This window comes from Siniperca chuatsi, linkage group LG2 (assembly GCF_020085105.1).
Source record: "Siniperca chuatsi isolate FFG_IHB_CAS linkage group LG2, ASM2008510v1, whole genome shotgun sequence".
Taxonomy (NCBI): Eukaryota; Metazoa; Chordata; class Actinopteri; order Centrarchiformes; family Sinipercidae; genus Siniperca; species Siniperca chuatsi.
This window is the reverse complement of record NC_058043.1, coordinates 25,984,091-26,004,490: the sequence shown is the minus strand read 5'-3', so window position 1 is coordinate 26,004,490 and position 20,400 is coordinate 25,984,091. Positions and strand designations below refer to the sequence as shown.

Genomic DNA, 20,400 nt, shown 5'->3' with positions numbered 1-20,400 from the left:
TACAGTGCTTGACAATAAGGCTTTTATATTCGGCACTAATCAGACAACTCATTAGGCAGTAACGAGCCGACTCTGCCTGCTCTTGTCGTGTTTGGGGGAAGTTTGGCACATGGGGAGAAGTGTTTGTGCGTGTGTGTGTGTGTGTGTGTGCAGAGATACACATAGGCATGCATGCACCCACACATATGCACATATACACACACACCAGCCGGCACTCCTGTAGTCCCACTCCAATTATGGCAGCATCTCAGCCGGGAAGAAGCCCACTTACGCAGCATTCACTTTATAAATAATTGATTGTTTGTGCCAGTGTTATATTTGTAAATACACGTTTGCTCTCTGATTAATAGTTTTCTAGACATACTCATTTGTTCAATTTGATTAGATTCTTAAATGTATTATTTATTAGCTGAAAATGTTCTCCGGTTATTAGTCATCACAAGGGCAACAAGAAGATTTGGCATAAGGACCCATCTGCATGCAAACAGACATGACATCAATCCACACTCACTCACATTGCAGGTGGCAGTGTGTGTGTGTGTGTGTGTGTGTGTGTATGATTTAACACGTTGTTGGGATGTTGTGAACATTTTAACTGCCTTTCAGCATGTGTTAGTGCATATCTTTTAGACTCACAGCTTCTTTTATAAGTCTCAAGGACTAGAAATAGAAAGTAAGTAAAGCATTTTTGAGTCTTTTAATTAGATCCACATGTACATGAATTGAAGTCATTTTAATGCAGAAATACCAGACACATTTACCATTCACAATAATAGGAAAGATTGTGGATGGCCGTAAGCTTTTCTGGCCAAGTGTAGAGAGAAAAGTTATCAGACAATGCTGATGTCTATTTTAGTCAGTGCACAACTCGAATTAAAACTGTGGTGGCATGTCTAAATTGTCTACAATTAAATGTACATTAGAACAGGAAACTAACAAAGCTTCTGTCCTTTTTTGGAGTAACTATCTACTCTTATAGGATTTAGATATCAGTGGATCTCCTGGTTTTTAGCTGTGTACTGTGTTTCTGTTAACATTTCTGCAACCTAATGCTCAATAGATTGTAGAAAATGATATATAATAAAATATAGGTATATATTTGTAGCGTAATCGTGCTACCGAGAGTTCCGCTTGGCCCTGAGATACCACGCTGACACCAGGGTTTCAGTGCAACTCCCCCACCTCTCCCTCTGCAGCTTAAAGCTACCCATACCCACCTCCACAATATTATTATATACAGTAAAAACCATGTATATTTTTTGTGATAATGACTGATGAAGCTAGTCAACCAGGTAAACAGGTCCAACCATAAGATATGCAGGTCACAGAGTATACCATTGAGATCTTACACACATTGAATGCAGGTGCACAACGTCAAACGCAAACAAAAAACATGGCTGACCATGAAAAACTGATGTTTCTTTGGCAAGTGTACACACAACTGAACTTGCAGCAGTTCAGCCTCGTTACATATATAAAGGAAACAGAGGAGGAAAAAACAATATTTTACGGCACTTTTATACTCAAGAGTACAATACTGTAGTCTACAAATACATCCTACCCTCCTCCCCTATTGATTGAAATGTAGCCTAATGTGCGCTTCCGTGGTGCTCCCATTGTTGTGTGACGTAAGACAACTGCTTCTTCATGAAGTCAGGGAAGAAGGATTTGCCCCAAGGAACTCTGACTTTGAGTGGCGTTCCAGTGTACTTTTTCTAGTAGGAGGTCGGAAATTTTCCGTGTTGTCTGGATTGCAGCATTACACCTTTTTTGTATTTTTTTTTTCTTCTCACAGTTTGGTGACCTCAACAAAGTGTTAGCATAGCTCCTCCCAACTTCAACCAGAAAAAAGATTAGCCAGATTAAATGAATTAGCCAGAGTATATGAAAACACCTGTGTAGGTGTGCAAATCCATTAATGGAAAACAAACTGAACTCATTAGAAAAGACTGGGTGTCCACATTAGTGGCAAATGTTTCCTTAACACCAAATCAGGCATTTTCCAGTATTGTGAGTAGCGGGCTGTGGCTGATTTGGCTCTTACAGCATGTATAGTGCTATTGTTGAAAACCTTGAAACCTGTTGCAAAGAGGTTGTGGACGGACGCCCAGCAACTCAATGGGGGGGTCTCATATACAAAACTGACAGACGTGTTCCATCATTGATGTGTGTATGTGTATTTGCGACTGTGCATGTAAGGGTGTGTGTGTGTGTGTGTGTGTGTGTGTGTGTGTGTGTGCGCGCGCATGCCAGTGTGTGTTGCTGTGCTCCTCGGGAGTGCTAACAGGCCAACTGAAGAGAGAAGGAAAAGCAGCACTGCTCTGCACCATATGCCAAATAGGAGCCTGCCTGCCAATTTGTGGGGGATACTGGCAAGTGCTAGCAAGGCTGAATTCTTGACAGAGGGAGATGAATAATTGAACATGCGCGGAACGAAGTTCTGTTGGGATAGAGTGGGGTGCCTTTATACATGGAGAGGAGGAATGGAGACAGTCGGGCTGTCTATGAGCAAAACTCTCATTTAGATAGTGATGTCTTTGCTTTTTGTAAACAAGTCAAAAGGTTGCAGGGATTCTAAGATGTAGTTGAATGAATTTATGGTGAGACGAGTGGGGGGAAAAAAGCACAACTCATAGGCATTTAAGCATTTTAATCATAACAACTATAACCAAAGCGGCCAAAAGCTGTCATCAATCCTACAACTTTGCAATGCAACCACACAGAAAACCAAGAAAAATAAACTGTTTGAAGATAAATCTGTGTAACTTAATCAATTTAGTTGAGACATCTATTCAAACAGGATATGCATTTTATATTTAAATTGTAATAATTTAGCAGACACTGCTATCCAGATCAACCTCCAGTAAATACAACAGTAGAACAAGCTTACAGGCTCTTATATAATTGGCCAATAGTCCAACCCAATCTCTTGACAACAGATATTGATAATTATTGAAAATTTGGTGAATGTTGAACAAGAAATACCAAAGGAATATATTTTGTTGTCCATATAAAGCAGGCATGTACGGTATAGACAAGTTTCAAGTTGTACATAATTTCATAATTTCAAGCAAAGAAGGGGCAGAAAAATTGCACATGTAACTAAGGCGATTGAGAAGAGGAAAATGTTGTTTAGCACGGCTCCATGCAACATAGCTGGTTTAGGCCTAAAATAAATGTCAGTGAGACTTTTGGCATGTTGACATTATGTCAGATTTACTATAAATACAGGCTGCCAAATGTTAGAAACTATTCGTGACAGCTTTCAAGTGGGGATTACATGTAGGATATGAGGCATTTCCCCATATCTCCCATATGTTGCATGTTCCCACATGTTCAATGCACAGCAGTGGTTTGAGCTTAATACTACCGTCAACATGCTAATATGCTCACAATGAAATGCTAACAAGTCATTTCACTCAAAGCCACAAATATCAACATGCTGGTGGTGCTAGAGGGAAAGTCAGTCTGTAGGATTCATCCTCTGTGGACCATGGATGTCTGTACAAAATTTCATAGCAATCCATCCAATAGTTGGTGGACTGACTGGCATTGCCATCCCTAGAGAAAGACCACTATAGTATGGTTAAAAACTGGGACAGTTTGATTCTTCTCAGCATTTTCCACCAAACCATTTTGCGAGAAAGCAAAGTTCAAGTGACTAATATACATTATCATTTTGCTTTTGAAACAAAACGACTTCTGAGAGAGGGGATGCCGGGAGCCAACAGAGAGCTTTTCCTTAACACTTTTATTTATTTTTTCATCACTGGGAGGCTGGGGATCATGCTAGAGGAGGATGTCCTGAAACCTAGAGTTCCGAAACCAATTGTATCTGATCAGAGTTGGTATATTGTCAGTCAGCTTTCAGGCTTTCTAGATTAAAAATGTAAGCAATAAATGAAAAAAATGAGCCGTGGAGATTGCTTCTGATCAGAGCTCGCATAGAAACTGCTGGAGGACATGACAAGGGCATGCAACCAGGAGAGAGACGTCAAGAGTCTCTGCGCTGCTTCTCCTGTTTCTGTCACCCAGCTGTGGTGCCAAGGTCTGAATAAATAGCGCCCACAACAATGTACATGAATGTGTGTGATGTGCAGATGCGATATCCCGCAATTCTCCTGTGTTTCATTGAGTGAGCACAAGAGCAATATAGACATCACAACAAGCATTAGAAGATAATGATGAATCCCACTGCTTGAGGCAATGACAAGAAGTATAAGAGAGAAAACAAACTGTATTCTGGTTAAATGGTGCTGCCTAGATAATAGACAGAGACAAATGTGAGCGACTATGCAGTTGTGACAGCATATTTTCTCCAATAGTAGCCCTACGTTCTGTATATGTCACTGTCCGACTATTGCCTGTGACTTTCCATTAATCCTCAGAAATTGATCTGTTTTGTTCTCTTGTTTAATGGTGACTTTAGTATTGCAGTGCCACTTTTACTGAAGCCTATTATGTTCTAATCATCATCTTCTCTCTCCTCTCCCCTTGCCCTTTTTCTCCCTCTCTCTTTCTCTCTCTGTGACAGATACCACCCTGTCCAGTGAACGTGGTAAGTACTGCAGCAGCACACTCCCTTGATTTTAGAACCATCTGTGTGTGGACTCTGCCAGCAACAGCGGATTGGCTGTTTGTGTTGGTGTGGAAGGAACCATTCTCAGATGTTAGTCTCAGTGGGGGAGCACCGAGCCACGAACATCATTTGCATCACCAGGAAGCTATTTTCCTCTGCATCACATTGCATGTCACGGCAAATGTTGAAACAAGGAGAAAAAACATCAAGCGAAGGCAATTATGAAAGCAGCATCCACAGACCCATGTGGCTAATCAGAATTTGAATTTAGCATATTTTCCCTGCATGCATTTTGACTCGACCTACTTAGTCAATTTACCCCCTTTTGACTCCAATGGTATTCAATAAGGAGCATATAAGGAGTATCTTTTTCACTTTGTCTCATTCCAGCTTTAGTGGAACGCATCCCCATGTAGTCTAAATAGAGAGTAGATGGATTCCCCCACTGAGGCAGCCTCTCTTCATTTTATTTTGAATTTGACTCCCCTCTGTCGTGCTGTTATTAATGGCTTCCTGTGCTTGGAGGAGCACTTTAATCACTTCATCAAACAGGCTGAAAGAGAGAATCCATCTGCAGTACTGGCTTTGTTTATATCCTAGGTTTATTTTGCATGTGTGCATGTGTGTGTGTGTGTATGCTCTGGCCAGACATCTGGTTTGCCCTGTAAGCAGCGCGAAAGCACCTGTGTCTGCCACTCTTCTTCTATAACAGTGCTTTGTTAGCTTATAGATGTTCCCACTGCACATGTTGTCATGTTGTTTCAGTATGACACCGAGACAAAAAGTGATCTGCTCTCCGCTCCATGAAGGATGATGCTTTGGGGCGAAATCGTCAAGCTAAATTGGTGTGGTGGCATCACGCGGTGTAGACATAACACCACATGCTGTGTGTCTGGTCTTTGAAACCTCAAAGTGGCGAGAGGGAAGAGAAGTGTAAAGTTGTGGTTCAGATCAAGCACTTGAGGTTTATTTTTGTATGCCTGGTTAACCCCCATTCGCTGGTAGAGGAGACGGTGATACGCAGCACAGAGACGCTTGTGTGATAAATTTTTCATTGCCAAGTTAGCAGCAGTATGGCACTTTTCCAGTTAGGCTTGAACAAAGAGCAGAGAATAAGAAGTCACAATAGGCAAAGATTTGTATTCATTCTGAGTGTTATCCTTGATTTTGACCTCATCTCTGCCTTTCTTAAATGCCCTCCCGCTCTCACATTAAAACACATGCATGAGTTTTCTCTTCTCCCACACCTCCTTTCCTTTTCTGTACTGCTGAGTAGTCACATAATGTGAATGATGTTCCACAGTGAAAGGCAGAAAAAGAAGAGTGAAGTAATGAATGGATTAAAAAGCAGATGAGAGAGTGAGAGGAGGCAGTGTTAGGGCAAGGTCTGTGTGCCCTTGGTCCTTTTATGAAACGCAGCCAGCAGGCAGCCGTCCAGTAGACTGCTTATCACTCACCAGCGCATACATCAGTCAGTTCCTGTTCTCAGACGTGCATTTTTGGAAGAACATAAACATACATTATATACCTGCAGTGCAAAACAGTACCTACATGAGCTCCCTCCCTGTGTCTTCCTGTGCTTAACAAGCTCCTCTCTGCCCCCTCTGCAGTGATGGGGTGTATTTGGAGTTGTCTGATAGGCCTCCTCAATGTGAAGTGGCTGCCAGCGCATCCTCTCCTAGCTTAATTGGCTGTACCTGAGGCAGGGGGGCAAGGTGTAATTGCGATAAGAGAAAACGCTGTGCTTAGCTGGTTTTAGGGCCCTTATCTATAGTCTTCGGATTGATTATGGTTTTTCTGCCAGCCGTGCAAATTGTTCAACCCCATCAACTGCACTGGAAACCATCTTAACTCTGTCTTGGCCAAACTGCAGTGCACATCGACAAACTATAAACCAGATGGTGCATGTACTGCTGATTAAGCTTCAATATTCTGACCACTTGCTTTCAGCTCTGAACTCTACTGGTTGTGTGCACTCACAAAGTGTTTCATGCGTTCTCTTTTTTTTTGCTAAAAGCAGCAGAGATTATATTAGACAATACAGTTTAGCATCTGGTGTACCATATGAATGTCTTTTTATGGTCAGATTAACAAGGCTATATTGTATCTCCCTGCAGTTACTTTAATCTCAGTAATACAATTTCAGAAATCAGTATTCCTCTAAATGCCAAACTATATTAAAGCAATATCTCAACATTTTGGGAAATGCGCCTTTTCGCTTTCTTTCTAGTAAGAAAGTAAGTAAAATTTTATTTATAAAGCACCTTTCAAAACCTAGGTTACAAAGTGCTTTACAACAGGATAAAATGTTAAAAGAAAAGAACACACACAAAACAGAATAGAGTACATGACTCAAGCATAAAAACAAAAGATGGGTCTTCAGCTGTGACTTAAAATATCCAAGGTAGTTTGCTGACCTGACTCCCAGGGGGAGACTGTTCCACAGCCCGGGACCTAGGACAGCAAACACACAGTCCCTTTGTGTTTTCAGTCTTGAGCGAGTTACAACTAGCAGGCCTCGTTTAGAGGACCTGAGGGGCCTAGCTGAGGTCTAAGGCATTAGCAGTCCACTAATATACTCTGGAGAAAGATTATTCAAAGCCTTATAAATGAGGAGGAGGATCTTGAACTAAATTTAATTGGAAGCCAGAGTAGTGACATCAGAACCGGGGTGATGTGAGAGCGATATGAGGTCTTGGTGAGTAATCTAGCTGCAGAGTTTTGGACTAACTGTATCTGGGCAACTACATCTTGATTTAGGCAGGAATACAGAGCCTTACAGTAGTCTAAGCGGAGGACACAAAAGCATAAATAGCCATTTCCAACTGCTGGAAAGATAACTGAGGGCGTATTTTTGCAATATTCCTCAGGTTTTCTATTTGTAGCCAATGAACCAATGTGTTTGAGGATGTTAGAAGAGGCCTGAATTGGGGCAAAACCAAAACTTCAGTTTTACTGTCATTTAGTTGAGGAAAATTATGAAACATCCAGTACTAATCTCAGCCAGACACTTGTGCAGAGTAGTTAAAGTTGAGAGATCACCGGGCCTAACAGAAAAGTAGAGTTGTGTATCATTAGCGTAGCACTGATAAAACACACAGCCAAATTGATGGATCAAGTGCCCTAAGGAAAGCATATGTTTGATCTAATGCTTCTTAAGTACTCTTATTAATTTATAGCATCAACCCCTCACAAGAAAAGTAAAGTTCACCTGGTGGTTCAGCGGGTCGGAGTACAGTGGCTCTGAAAAGGGAGGGAGGCCCAGCGTGGATTCTCCTGTGGGCCGTCCTGGAGCATGTCTCTCTCTCCCTCTCTTGCAGTAGGCAGATAACATCTTCACTCACCCACTTGGCTGGGTGTGCAGGACTCAGAGTTTCTGCAGTTCTAACTCGCTGTGTTAGAACACAGACATTGAGCAAGCTTCTTTCAGAAAGTTCTTGCTTTCAAAATTGGCTGAATACCAGCCTTCAGCAGTTCTGTGCAGCTCTGGATGCAGCTGAGTTCCGGACGGGGCCATGCTGAACTGGGCTCAGTATGGCCCCACCTGCCAGAGCTCAAAATGAAGGGTCAAGCACATGAGAGTTAAGAGAAAAACAAGACAGTGATCCTTGGGTTTCTTATTCTTTTATAGTCTTCTGGAAAAAGGGGACGGCGGCTTCCAATGTCATCAGTGCGAGACTTCACCACTCCCACCTTTTACTTCTCCTCTTAATTATTTCTTTGTTTCAATTTCTTTTCTAAAGAATTAATTAAGTTTGTTACATGTCTAATGCTTCCATGTTTAAACTCTGGCCTCCTCAGTTGCATAAAGATACCAAACATCTTCATGAATAAACAGGATATCATTCTTAGTAATAAGTGAGTAATAAACAGTGTTAACCCAGGTTTAATGTCATAAATGGCAATCATGTTACAACCTCTGTTTGGCAAGGCTACAATTGTTGCCTCGGCAGGCAGCAATTGTAGCCTCACCTAAGGGGTTCATTGTAGCCATTTTGAGGCAAAAAAAAAGAAGCCCAATGTGGGAGTTAACCTCTAGTTTCCAGCAACCAAGGATGTCACTCTTCCACTGAGCTATCTGTGTTCTGTGGAAAATATCAGGGGAGATATCTGTGGAGAGAGTGAGTGTTTATTATTTCAGAAAGCAATATGCTCAAAAAAGCTTTAAATCTGTACTGTCTCCTGTGGGATTCCTTTATTCTTGAAGATACATACATCATCATAAATGTGTCTTATTTAATGCTATAACACAGTTTGCTATGCTATGAAACAATTTTGGGATTTATTGAGATATGCTTCCAGTTTTTGAGAAAATTAGTCAAAGTGTATGATTTTTCCTCACTTATTCTATATTCATTTAATGTTAAAGGCCCTGATAACATATTTTCTTAATCAGCTTTATTCAGGTAATGTATTTCTGTGTTATAGCATAATAATAATAATAAATTATTATTCAATCATAATCATAAAGGCTAAAGGACATCATAGCCACCAATACAATTAAGATAGATAAATAGATAGAGTACTTTATTAATTCCAGCGGGAATTTTTTCTGTTTTCTGTACAGCAGCTTAGAGCATTTAAGACAAGATAAAAAGCAAAGAAATATACTTATCGACAATACAACACTTATAAACAGTAACTTAAAATGTGTGGGACTTCTTTCCATTGTACATAAAGTAGCCTACATGTGAGGTAGACATGGTGCAAGTAATGCAAAGTTAAATGCAAATTATACTGTAAGGTTATAGTAGAGTTATGGTTCAGCTAATTTCATTAAAAGTAGCCTTGTCTGTCTCTCTGTCTATATATACATTTGTGCTGACTTTGCACTGTCTAAAGGCAAAGAGGTAGAACCTTTATTTTGAAGAGTACAGCGCAAACATAATTGATAGAGTACACTAGCCAATGAGAAGCAAGGGGGCACTGAAGGCCCACCCACCAATGAAAACAAAACATTGGTAAATTTGTTATGTCAGTAAAAACAGATCAAGAAATCGAGCTGAATTTGTGTTTTTTGCCAAGAAGGAGCCATGAAATAGTCCAGCACTAACCTCTGGTAAAACCGCAACCACTGTTTTTCTACAGATTAAACAAACAATAACGTGTTGATTAGTGAGCTTTAGAAGTGCTGTAACTATAGGATAAAGCCAGGCTAGCTGTTTCCTCTTGCTTCCACCATTTGTGCTAAGCTAAGCTAAACACCTGCTGGCTATAGCTTCATATTTAGCGGGCAGACATGAGAATGGTATCAATCTTCTCATCTAACTCTTGGCAAGAAAGCGAATAAGTGTATTTCCCAAAATGGTGAACTATTGTTCTACCTATAGATTATATTTTCAGATGTAAAGACAATACCTTGGCACTAGATGCACCTACTGAAATGCTTTATGTACAGTCTCTCTCTCATGCTGTCTCTGTCTCCCCCACCCCTTCCTCTTTTTCACTGATTTTGAGTAGTGGTTGGGGCTGAGAGACTAGCTAATGGGCTGTGAAATGTCTCCAAAGCTAGAGCAACAACAGAAGCAAATGTCTCAAAGCCCTTCTGAAACAACACAAGCGGGGAACCCTCACAGTGCGAAGAGAACGCAACTCAACAGTGTTCTGACATTTACTGTTTCAATCTTTCTAGCTGCACAGCACAGTGCTTAGTAGGGCAAATTCAAGGCTCAGGGATACTGACAGGGCAGTGTGAAATATTATAGTTGACAATTTTAGCCGGACAAGTTGATATATCTGTGAACTAAAGGATGTAGTTTCACAGCTTGCCTTATTGGCGCTAATTTGAACATGTGTTTTATTACACAAAAAGGATAATGTTAAAAAAAGACCTATGTGGAGATGTTAGCATTAAATGCCTTTGCCAAGGAGAAGCTAGGTAGAATGCAATTATTATTTTCTTTTTTTTTTTAGATCCGTTTTTTGGGCATTTGTGTCTTTATTTGATAGTGACAGCTGCAGAGATAAGACAAGAAAGCGGGAGGGAGAGAGCGAGAGCGAGCATGGCATGCAGCAAATGGCCATGGGTTGTAATCGAACCCTGGTTGCTGCAGTAAGGACTCAGCCTTAATGGTACGCGCTCTACCTTGCGAGCTACCGGGGTCCCCGGAATGCAATTTTTGATCATTCGCAAGCATTTTTCTCTAAAATGTGGTGAAGCGTGCGACCCCTTCTGCTTCTCTTCCCCCTCAATACCAATTAAAGCTGTTTTTCTGCAGCAGATCTTGAGCTGATGAAGACAGCCACTAAGAGCTCTTGAAGTAAAGTCGCACAGGACCTGTATGGCAGATGGTTTGTGCAAGAGTATGTGCAAAGAGAGAAAGCAGCAAAGAAGGAAACAAACAAGCATACAAATGGCAGCCTGTCTCCAGTGAGGAGCTCCTATTTTCTACCCAATTTAAGACTTAACATTTCCAAATTTTCAAACTTTTCCTCAAAAATGCTGCCAAACCTGCAGAAGAACAGGGAAAACATAAGATATTGTTCTGTGGAGAATTTTTGCACACCATCATCCATAAACTATTGAGATAACTCAAATATTTCACAGCGAGGAAAAAAAAGTGATGGGAGCTGCTTGATCTCTGGGCTTTGACCAGCTCTCCCAGCTGAATGGAGACAAGCTTTGCTCGGGCCTTTGCTACAAAGGCTGAGACGGCAGAGAGTCAGGGCACAGAGGACAGTGCCTAATGGCTACAAGTCCAGCTTTCCCCAGTGGATTACATGTTTCAAAAAGATAAGGCTTGATCAGTATTTTTCTGAAGGAAAAAGCCTCTTTTGTGATGCAGATGGAGCAGACAGGAAACTTGCTGGAACCAATGGGGTCTAAGACTTTGTGCTGTGGTTCAGAGCATACAAACTGAGAAATACAGATCATACACAATAGAAGCTTTTCTTCATGGTCAGACCACTTTACTCTGTGGTGTGTTTTTACATCACCTGTGGTCACTTCACCTTTAATCCTGCCTGCTTCTGTTGAAAGAGCACATGCTGCCACCTTTCATCATGATATAAAGCATCAGAAAAACTAAATGTCATTTTTGTCAAGCTTCTGGAGTCATTCCTATCTCTGCATAGGTGCCTGCTTACATCTCCATACTGGGCCTTTGTTATTTCTGCCGTGGTTTATACGTCACCAATTAGTTCACACTTCATTTTAACACCCAGACTGGGACTAATGAAGCCACATTTCCTGGGGTTAATTATACCAACATTATGTGATATTATAAGGAACAGGAAATTGCAAAGCACTTCAGTATCTCTCCCTTCCATCATCACCTACAGCTGTGGGAGACGTCTCCCTCTCCAGTTATCCCTCCATCCCTTTATATCATATATAGGCACATCCTTCCCTTCTCTCAGCGACGAGCCTGGATGGCACAGAAGCATTAAGGGCCTGTGAGACAAGGCTGGTCCAGGCAAATCCCTACTCAAATTAGAATGTAGAGACCATTATTAAGGCCAATTGCCACTGTCCGCTACCAACAGTTAAATTACAATGTATCTTAAACAAAAAGGCGAGTAGTTTTCATTACCCCCTTTTCCCCTCCCTGGCAGAGCTGCGCGCTGGAGCATGTGCAGCTTTGGAACTGTGTCATTCGTCAAGGTCTGGGTTGGAATTATAATGTACTACGGAGCTGACATTCGCATGAGGCCTGGCCCTCAAAGAGGCATGCTCATGATTGGCACCTGGGTTTCTGGGTTTGCACAAAGAGCATTAAGTTTCTTCATTTTGAAAAAAAAAAAAAAAGCCTGATATTTTTGCACACATTTCATCTCAGATTCTGAGTTTCTCAAAGGCGTATGAAATACTTAAGTTTGCTTTCATGTGAAGTATACTGAGGCGATTTCTGTGGCTGGCTTTTAACTCTTGCATTTGGTGCTTTTCTCTGTCAAATGGGTATTTCAGCAAGAACGATTTGTCTGTCAATCACAACTACCTCTCAGTGTTTCTTACATGCACAGATTACTTTGCTACTGTGAGGATATAATGAATTCTATGTGTGCGCAAATGAGTGTGCATGCTGCATTTGTGATTGGGTCTATGTGTGTGTATGCATGCCAGACATTTTATGCTATAAGTACTAATCTGTCACTTCTATCAGATTACTGCTGGAGCTGAGTTCATGCAGCGCATGTCAACATCCTAGCTGACAAAACCTGCCGAGTTCCTGTTTCCTTGACGTTTATTCTAACTGCATGTTACCAAATTACTTTAATCGACCTTAACTTGAAACATTAATATCATTTAAACTCTCTATGACTTACTACTTCACTGCTGCACTGAATTTCCCATTTAGGGGCATATTTGGTGTATAGAGCGTGATCCAGTCTCACTGGGCCTTTTTCCATTAACGACGTAACACTGTTGTATAATTATTGCTCATCTGCACTTGAAAACGGATACCACTAAAAGCTGAAAAATGTACTAATGATATTGTTACAGTTAAGTACAGTCCAGTTATTTTGTTAATGTATATGTTAACATGAACAATTATTTTAAAAACAGAGAGCAAACTTCAGCTTAATGATGGTAAAGCGTGTGTTTTGTTTTTTTACACAGTAATCAACCTACACTCCCAGAAAAATGCTATGGGGACTTTCAGTATCTGACTATATCATGTCTGGCTATGAGAATCAGTACTAAATGTTTAGTTAATGTACATCAACTCTCTTTTGTTATAATAGTAAGGCCACCAAACACAGGATGTTCCTTTTGAAATAGCTCCAGTACTACAATGTAATGCAATGCAAAGCAAAGTATTACCACTCACTTTTACAGAGACAGAGGAACTGAACTGTGAAGTATTCTCCCTGGGAAAGAAAAATGAAACGAGTGTTTTCTGTGAAGTATGAAGAGGCGTATTTTTTTTTCACCTGTGACAAACTCTAATTTCCTCTGCTCCCTAGTCGAGCAACTGTCAGATTCGCTTTCCTGTTACAATTTTCTCCCTCATCATCCAAAAGCGCAAGCGCAAGCATCCACCTGAGTCATGCACGCAGGGCAGCATATGGCCATTGACATTTTATGAATAAAAGATAAAGATCTTCCACTGTGGATCCTCAGAGATTCATGTCGTCCATTTTTTTTTAAATTACACTGGATGTGTCTGTTGAGCTGTTTGTACAGTAGATGCTTCTTACAGGATGCCATTTTTAATGAATACTTGAATACTACAAGTTGTCCTTTTATTTTAGCCACTTAGCTGCTTTCCGCCTCATCTATCTATTTCTGTGAGTGGTTTCCTGCATTTTCCACAATGTTTTTTGACAATGTACAGCACTTTTTCCATTCAGCTGTGGTATGTATGTGACCAGAGTAAAATCAGCTTCATATTCAATATTTAATGTTGTCACTCTGATGCTATACAAACATGCTAACGGCGTGGCTCTGTGGATGGCAATGTCAATCGGTTGGTCTATTAGTCAGTCCATGGATTGCCATGAAATGTTCTATAGACATTCGTGGTCCTCAGAGGATGAATCCTAATGACTTTGGTGAACTCCTGACTTCTCCTCTTGCTCAACGATGAGGTTTACATTTGTGCTTTTGATAAATGTTAGCATGCTAGCACACTAAACTAAGATGGTGATAAGCATCAACATGTTAGCATTGTCATGGATGTGAGCATGTTGACGTTAGCATTTAGCTCAAAGCAGCGCAGTTCCTAAGTACAGCCTTACAGAGCCGCTAGCATGGCTGCCATCAAATAGAAATTATCTTATTTGACCTCTTTTAACGATGAAAAATGTAGTAAAAATAATTTGCTCTCTTTGCGTTCCACGTAACACTGCAAGACAACACTGCACTGGGTAGCTGTCAGTTGATTTACCACCCTCAAACTAGAGGCCAACATGTGTTGGTACGGCTTGGCTTAGAGTCAAAATTCTTTCATCATGTTAATCTCTCAATTCATCTGCATCTTTGCTCCAATGGTCTTCTGCTCCAAAAATATCAAATTTTGTGATTTTTTTTTTCCCCTCAGTTTTCTCAAAATCCTATTTCCGCTGGGCCAATCATCCCAAAAGTTAGTCAGGATCATCGACAGACTTCACTGATCTTAATTTGTAAAAGAAATTTCAATACGTCAATCCGTTTCAATTGTACAAGCCAATCAATTTTTTTTTTATCAAAATAGCAACAAATGTAGTCATGTGAAACACGTCTTCATTGAAGATCATAAGCTACATCAATGTTTCTGAAAGTAGATTCATATACCTCAACAGAGCATCAGCATATCGTGATGATCACCATGAATTATTTGAATGAAAATCAAGAGTGTTGCTTCTTGTCAATTAAATACAAAACAAGCATCCACATGCTTGCAATCTGTTAGGACCCCATTTATTGCTGCTTGCAGCTGTATTTAGTTTTAGTTTTTGTAATTAGTTTTTGCTTTTTATTAAACTTCTGTAAATGTCCTTACATTAAACCAGATATGTGGTGGAACAGCAAAAAAAGTAAACATGAAAAAAAGAAAAAGGACATCAAGTTATCACCCATAACCTGTTGTAGGTGTTTAAGTTTTTCAAGATGGATTTGTCTTGTAAAGCAGCCCGCATTTGTGATTCACCCAAAATGTTGTGGTCCTTTCCTCATCTTTCATCATCGTTTTCATGCCCTATCGTATCAATGCCCCAATTCATTTTGAATTGATTGAACTGTTCCACACCACTGATATTTTTCATTTTAGGGCTGGAGAAAAGAGCATATTGCTGGCTCAACCTTTCCAAACAGCACCAGTACAAACTGTTTTTCTTCACCCCACTCTTACAGCTCCATCAGTCTCGCTCTCGCCCACTCTGTAGATTAGCTCTGCACTGTGCTAGTGGAAGAATGAGGCCAGCTAGAATCAAACATTAATCAGCTGCTGTTTTATAAGACAGAGAGAGCGCCTGCACTCCCTGGGTTCCCCTTCTTCTTGCCCTTAGCATGCCCTACCACCGAATGTTAATGTGACTGCCATTACTCATTTATGAGCTGCCCGCTGCTCGCTGCCCAGAGCTTGGTGTCCTGGCATTGGCTGGCATGGCAGGCATACTGCAGGTGGACAGCTGTACCAGGGCATTCAGCGGTGGCAGGGCCAGGTCTGTTTTTAAAAAGAACATGGTTGGGTGGGCTTTGCTTTTTAACTGTCTGAAATAGGATTCCGGTGTTATTGGAGAGGTAGGCAGTTGTAAATACGGTGTCATATTTACAGTAGGTGATATATAGAGTAAGAAAACACAATTAGAAAACAACACTGTCATCAAAACAGAGAGGATCACTCATTCACAAAAGACCAAATGCAAGCTGTCCAATTTTTATTCAGTAAATGGGCAATATGATATGATGTATTCACATTTGGACGGTTGTAATTGGACATAAATCTTACTAAATTGCCTCCATGGTGAGACTAAGTACCTCGATATGTGCAGACAGGCAGGTTTGAAGAGTTAGAGCTGAGTGGTTGTTCTTGGTATCCAGGACACAGAGCGCAGCAGGAGTCATTCTTATTCTTAGTAGTGACATCAATAGAAGAGCAAGTCTACACAAGGTGAGACACACAGACACTCTCTCCTGAAAGTGTGTGACGTGTTGCAATCAGTGTCAGGTTGTGTGGCAGAAATTAATGAAGAATAAAGAATGGGCTGTGTAAACATGTGTCTGCACCTGCTGTATGTGTGTGAAGAGAGTAAAGATAAAGAATGAGGAATAGAATAAAAGGGAGGAAGGTGAAGATTGAATGTATTTGCGTAGCAGGTTTTCTCTTACCTCTGTGCTGCTGTGAGCTTGTGTGCAGCAGCGACACGAAAGGTGTTGCTTAGTGTGAAGTGACTGATGATCCAGGATCCCACAGATTGTCACGCGATCCTGTTTCCCAGATGGCTTTGCTCTTTGCTTCACCTTTTCCCCCATGGCGCTACTGCTTCAATAGAACTGGGTGGATATAGTCCAGTGAAGCCTTCACTGTTTCCATGCATGTTTAATGCCTGTACTAGAATTACCAAGGATGGCACTCTCCAGCACGTCAACATTTTTTGTGTTACTGTTAACTGTGTTCCCTGCTTCGTACAAATGGGTTCCTTCTTGAACATAACGGGGACCTTTGAACAGTGCTTTTACACACTGAATATTTTAAATATAATCAACCAACAGTGGAGTAACTCAGCCTATAACCCTCACTGTTGCATATGAGGAAAGAGCGCACAAACAGAGTTTCATGTTTATTTTAAGAAAACTCGCCCAAGGAGGGTGTCTTCTCCTTCATCTCTCTCTTGCCTATGGAGCCTCATATATTTGTGGCCTTGGGGGGATTCTCAGCATGCAGCAGAAACAGGAAGTGTGTAGCCTGTGGCTAAAAGGTAGATACTTCTCCTAGAGTGTTACACAGTGCACATACACACGTATACTTCTCTCCTATGGGAGTGCTAATCCCCAAGAGATGAAAGGAGACTCCCACTGCTCTCTGATCCCTGTGTCCTGCTGCGGCGATTCATTTGGTGCCTGGCGGAGAGAGACAGGTCCAGTTGATGCTCCCACACATAGTGTCCTTGACCGAAGCACAGACGTGACATAGGCCAAGCCCCATGCTGATCCAGAAAGTTCCCTATTAGAAATCGATGTCCGTTTGACGCCCCTTTCATTCAAGCGCTCTTTGTGGTGTGTCTGTATCATCATGGAGAAGGAAGAAAAAAAGAGGAGCAGAAGGAGAGAGAGTGTGTGCCTGTATGCATACTGAAGACCATTTCACACCTCCCTGAATCATGGTGTTTCCTCATGGGAGGCCAGGCATTAATGCTGGATTAACTATCTCCTCTTCATTATAGGTAACAGAGTCCTCTGCACAACCTTGATGCTTTGAAGTGGTGCAAAAGTTCACTCAGAGTCCACTGACCATGTCTGCTTTTTTGTGTTTTTGTGTATGTGTGTGTGTGTGTGTGTGTGTGTGTGTGTGTGTGTGTGTGTGTGTGTGTGTGTGTGTACTCTTACACACGCAAGGACTACAATGTGCTAACATGTGCCTCTGGACTACAAGCACAACAAAGAGAATGATTAAATAAATGCACTTCAACCTCATTAAATGGGGAGGAAGAGAGGGGGATATTTCCTGAAAGCTGCTTCAACCTCCATGAGGATGAACTCAGTAATATCATCCACTTCGGTGCATTCTTGGCCATACTGAGAGCTGCCGCGGTTGCTGACTGTTTTAGGTCTTTGTTGTGGTTCTCCTCAGTGTCAGTATATTTTAAAGAACAGATAATAGACTCCAAGGGCCCTAATTCAGCACAACAACACTTAATAAGAAAATTGCCAACCTATATCCTCTACATTTAATCACAAATGCAGTCCAGATGACTATCTTCAGTTCTGATTACATCCTTAATTCTCTGCTTGACTGCTAGCCTAAATGGGAACCTTCCTTCAGAGACAGAAAGTAAAAGAATCAGCAGAAAGGGATTGCTAAAGGTGTCCCTACAAAGGTGTCTGTTATTTCCTGCACCTGAATCCCACCCCTAAGCCCAGCTGGTTTTATAAAGCCAGAGGTGCAGAAAATCTTATAGCACAGTATTTTATATGTGAGCGATTTAGGAGAGAAAAAGAGAGGAATGTTGTGAGGAGAGTGAATAGACTGTGTGCACCTTACACCCCTACACTAATGTCTGAAACTGGTTTTCTCAACACATTTTGAGGCGATCTAGTTTTGTGGGCAATCTCCTGGATATGTTTTATGTTTTTTTAAAGTTGCTATTATGGGCTTTTTCTCCATGTTTTTGCTCTTTAAAGGAATTGTTCAACATTTTGGGAAATATGCTTATTGGCTTTCTTGGCAAGAGTTAAATAAGGAAGTCGATACCACTCTCACGTCTGTACAGTAAATATGAAGCTGGAGCCCGCAGCTAGTCATCTTAGCTTAGCATAAATACTGGAAATAGAGGGAAACAGCTAGTCTGGGTCTGTCTGGAGGCAACAAAATCACCTGGCCAAGTAATAGTCCAGACCAGGTCAGGTGGCAACACTTCATGGGAAATGTTCAATTTTGTTGCGCATATCATCTATAGTCTTACTTTATATGTCAACAGTATTTTGGTATATGAAGGTGCTCCCCAAAGCACCTCAGGCAAATATATCTGCTGTTTGAGTATAGCAGCTAGCAGCTAACTTGAAAACTTGCAGCCTAGTTTAAAACTTGTATCCCATTTTGCCGAGTAGGTTAGCTCCACTCACACACCTCCAGTTTCACCTTTGCTAAACATATTGCGCTGTACTTTAGCCTACTGCTAAAACAGGTGGCACATGGTCTCTCTGCAAAAGGACACCTTTGCGAGCTCATAAATAACAATGGTGAATGTTAGGTCCGTGTAGAACACATGGGGGTCACCTCCGCACAAGTAGGGCAGTGTTGTCCATGGAGGATTGGGGCCCATCCTCCCTCCGTATCTAGAAGTGGCTATCATCAGCAGGTTTAGAGCAGGAACCGCCTGGTTAATATTTAGGACGAAGCACACTGAACATTAGTTTTCCCCCAGGCTCTCCTTTCCTCCCTCTCTCTGGTGCCAGCTATGCGACAGGTGTCTTTTCAGCCCGAGATGTGATAAATGAAAGGCTGTTTGTCTGAAGCAGAAAATAAAATGCACCCTGTAGGGCAACAAATAAAAACAGGGCTCCTAGACATCTTGAACTGGATTAATCAAACAGTAAAAGGTGTTCTCCTGAGACCCAGCCTGTACAACCATTTATGAAAACAACTCCTCTATTATTCACTCATTAACAATATGATTAAGTACCACAACATCACCTTTCAAGATGTATGCAGTTTGGTATTTTATTGTTGCTTTAGTGCACCTTTTTAAGCACTTTTTTCAAATCCTGGTGAGATTTTGTAAAAAATCTTGTGAAAATGTTGTGAATTTTCTCAACTAATAAACTCATTATGATGGCTTTTATGTTGACACATTATGTAGCTTCGCAGTTATTGTAGTGTTAATGCATAAAAAAGTCACTTAACCTCATTACATGAGTGTGTGTTTTTGTCATCATTACTGTAGGAGTTAATGATGCTGAGAGAGAATGGCACTGCTCTGGGTTGGCTGGAGGGACAGAAGACATGTACCTGCCTTCTCCTGAGACACTCATTAAGCAGCACAGTGTTCACATCACATCACATCACTGCCTGGGTCCACAGAGGGCTACATTAGCTGCGTATTTATATTTCATTGCATGCACATGCAAGTATTTTCCTTGCAGGGATCAAAAGCAGACGCCTAAATAGTCTTGTCAAAGTGATATACCATAGAGAGTCATACCATGGAGGGTTCTGGTGGTTCTGAGCTGGTATAGGATTAAATACTAAATAAAAATCTTGAATCAGCTACAACTCAGGCTCTCCCAGTTCAACCTGCCCAGGATGTCTGGTCGTCACACTGCGATGATAATAATGGGTAATCTCATGTTGGAAATATGCTCTTTGTGCTGATGTTGAGGACACATTATCAGCATCATACTTTCTGCATCTGTAATTAGTGCAGAATTGCTAAAGTTTTAGTGAAAAGTAACAATCCATGTTACTTTCACCCGGGAAGGGTAGTAACTCGTTACAAGTAACGAGTAAGTAAGTAAGTAAGTAAAAGGTTTTTTTTACTCTTTACTCGAGTATTGTGTGAACAGATACAGGCAACAATAGTAGGCTAGGCAGCTAGCAAGTATGATATTTTAAAGTGATCTTATCGATACCTTCATGTAGATAAAAAAAAAAAAAATAATTGTAAGAAATAGCTAAATTAGAGATAATCAACATGCAAATCAAAGTGCATTCCCTAGAAATAACCATGTTGCACAGTGG

General features: G+C 41.0%; 1 protein-coding gene across 2 annotated transcripts in view; it reads left to right on the top strand.

The window, feature by feature from the left end:
• cdh4 (cadherin 4, type 1, R-cadherin (retinal)) overlaps positions 1-20,400 on the top strand; it is a 188,716-nt gene that overhangs the window by 70,521 nt on the left and 97,795 nt on the right. For both annotated transcript variants that reach the window (XM_044170949.1, XM_044170958.1), the window contains exon 3: positions 4,535-4,558. In XM_044170949.1, the coding sequence (XP_044026884.1) occupies positions 4,535-4,558 (24 nt within the window). The remainder of the gene's footprint in view (positions 1-4,534; positions 4,559-20,400) is intronic.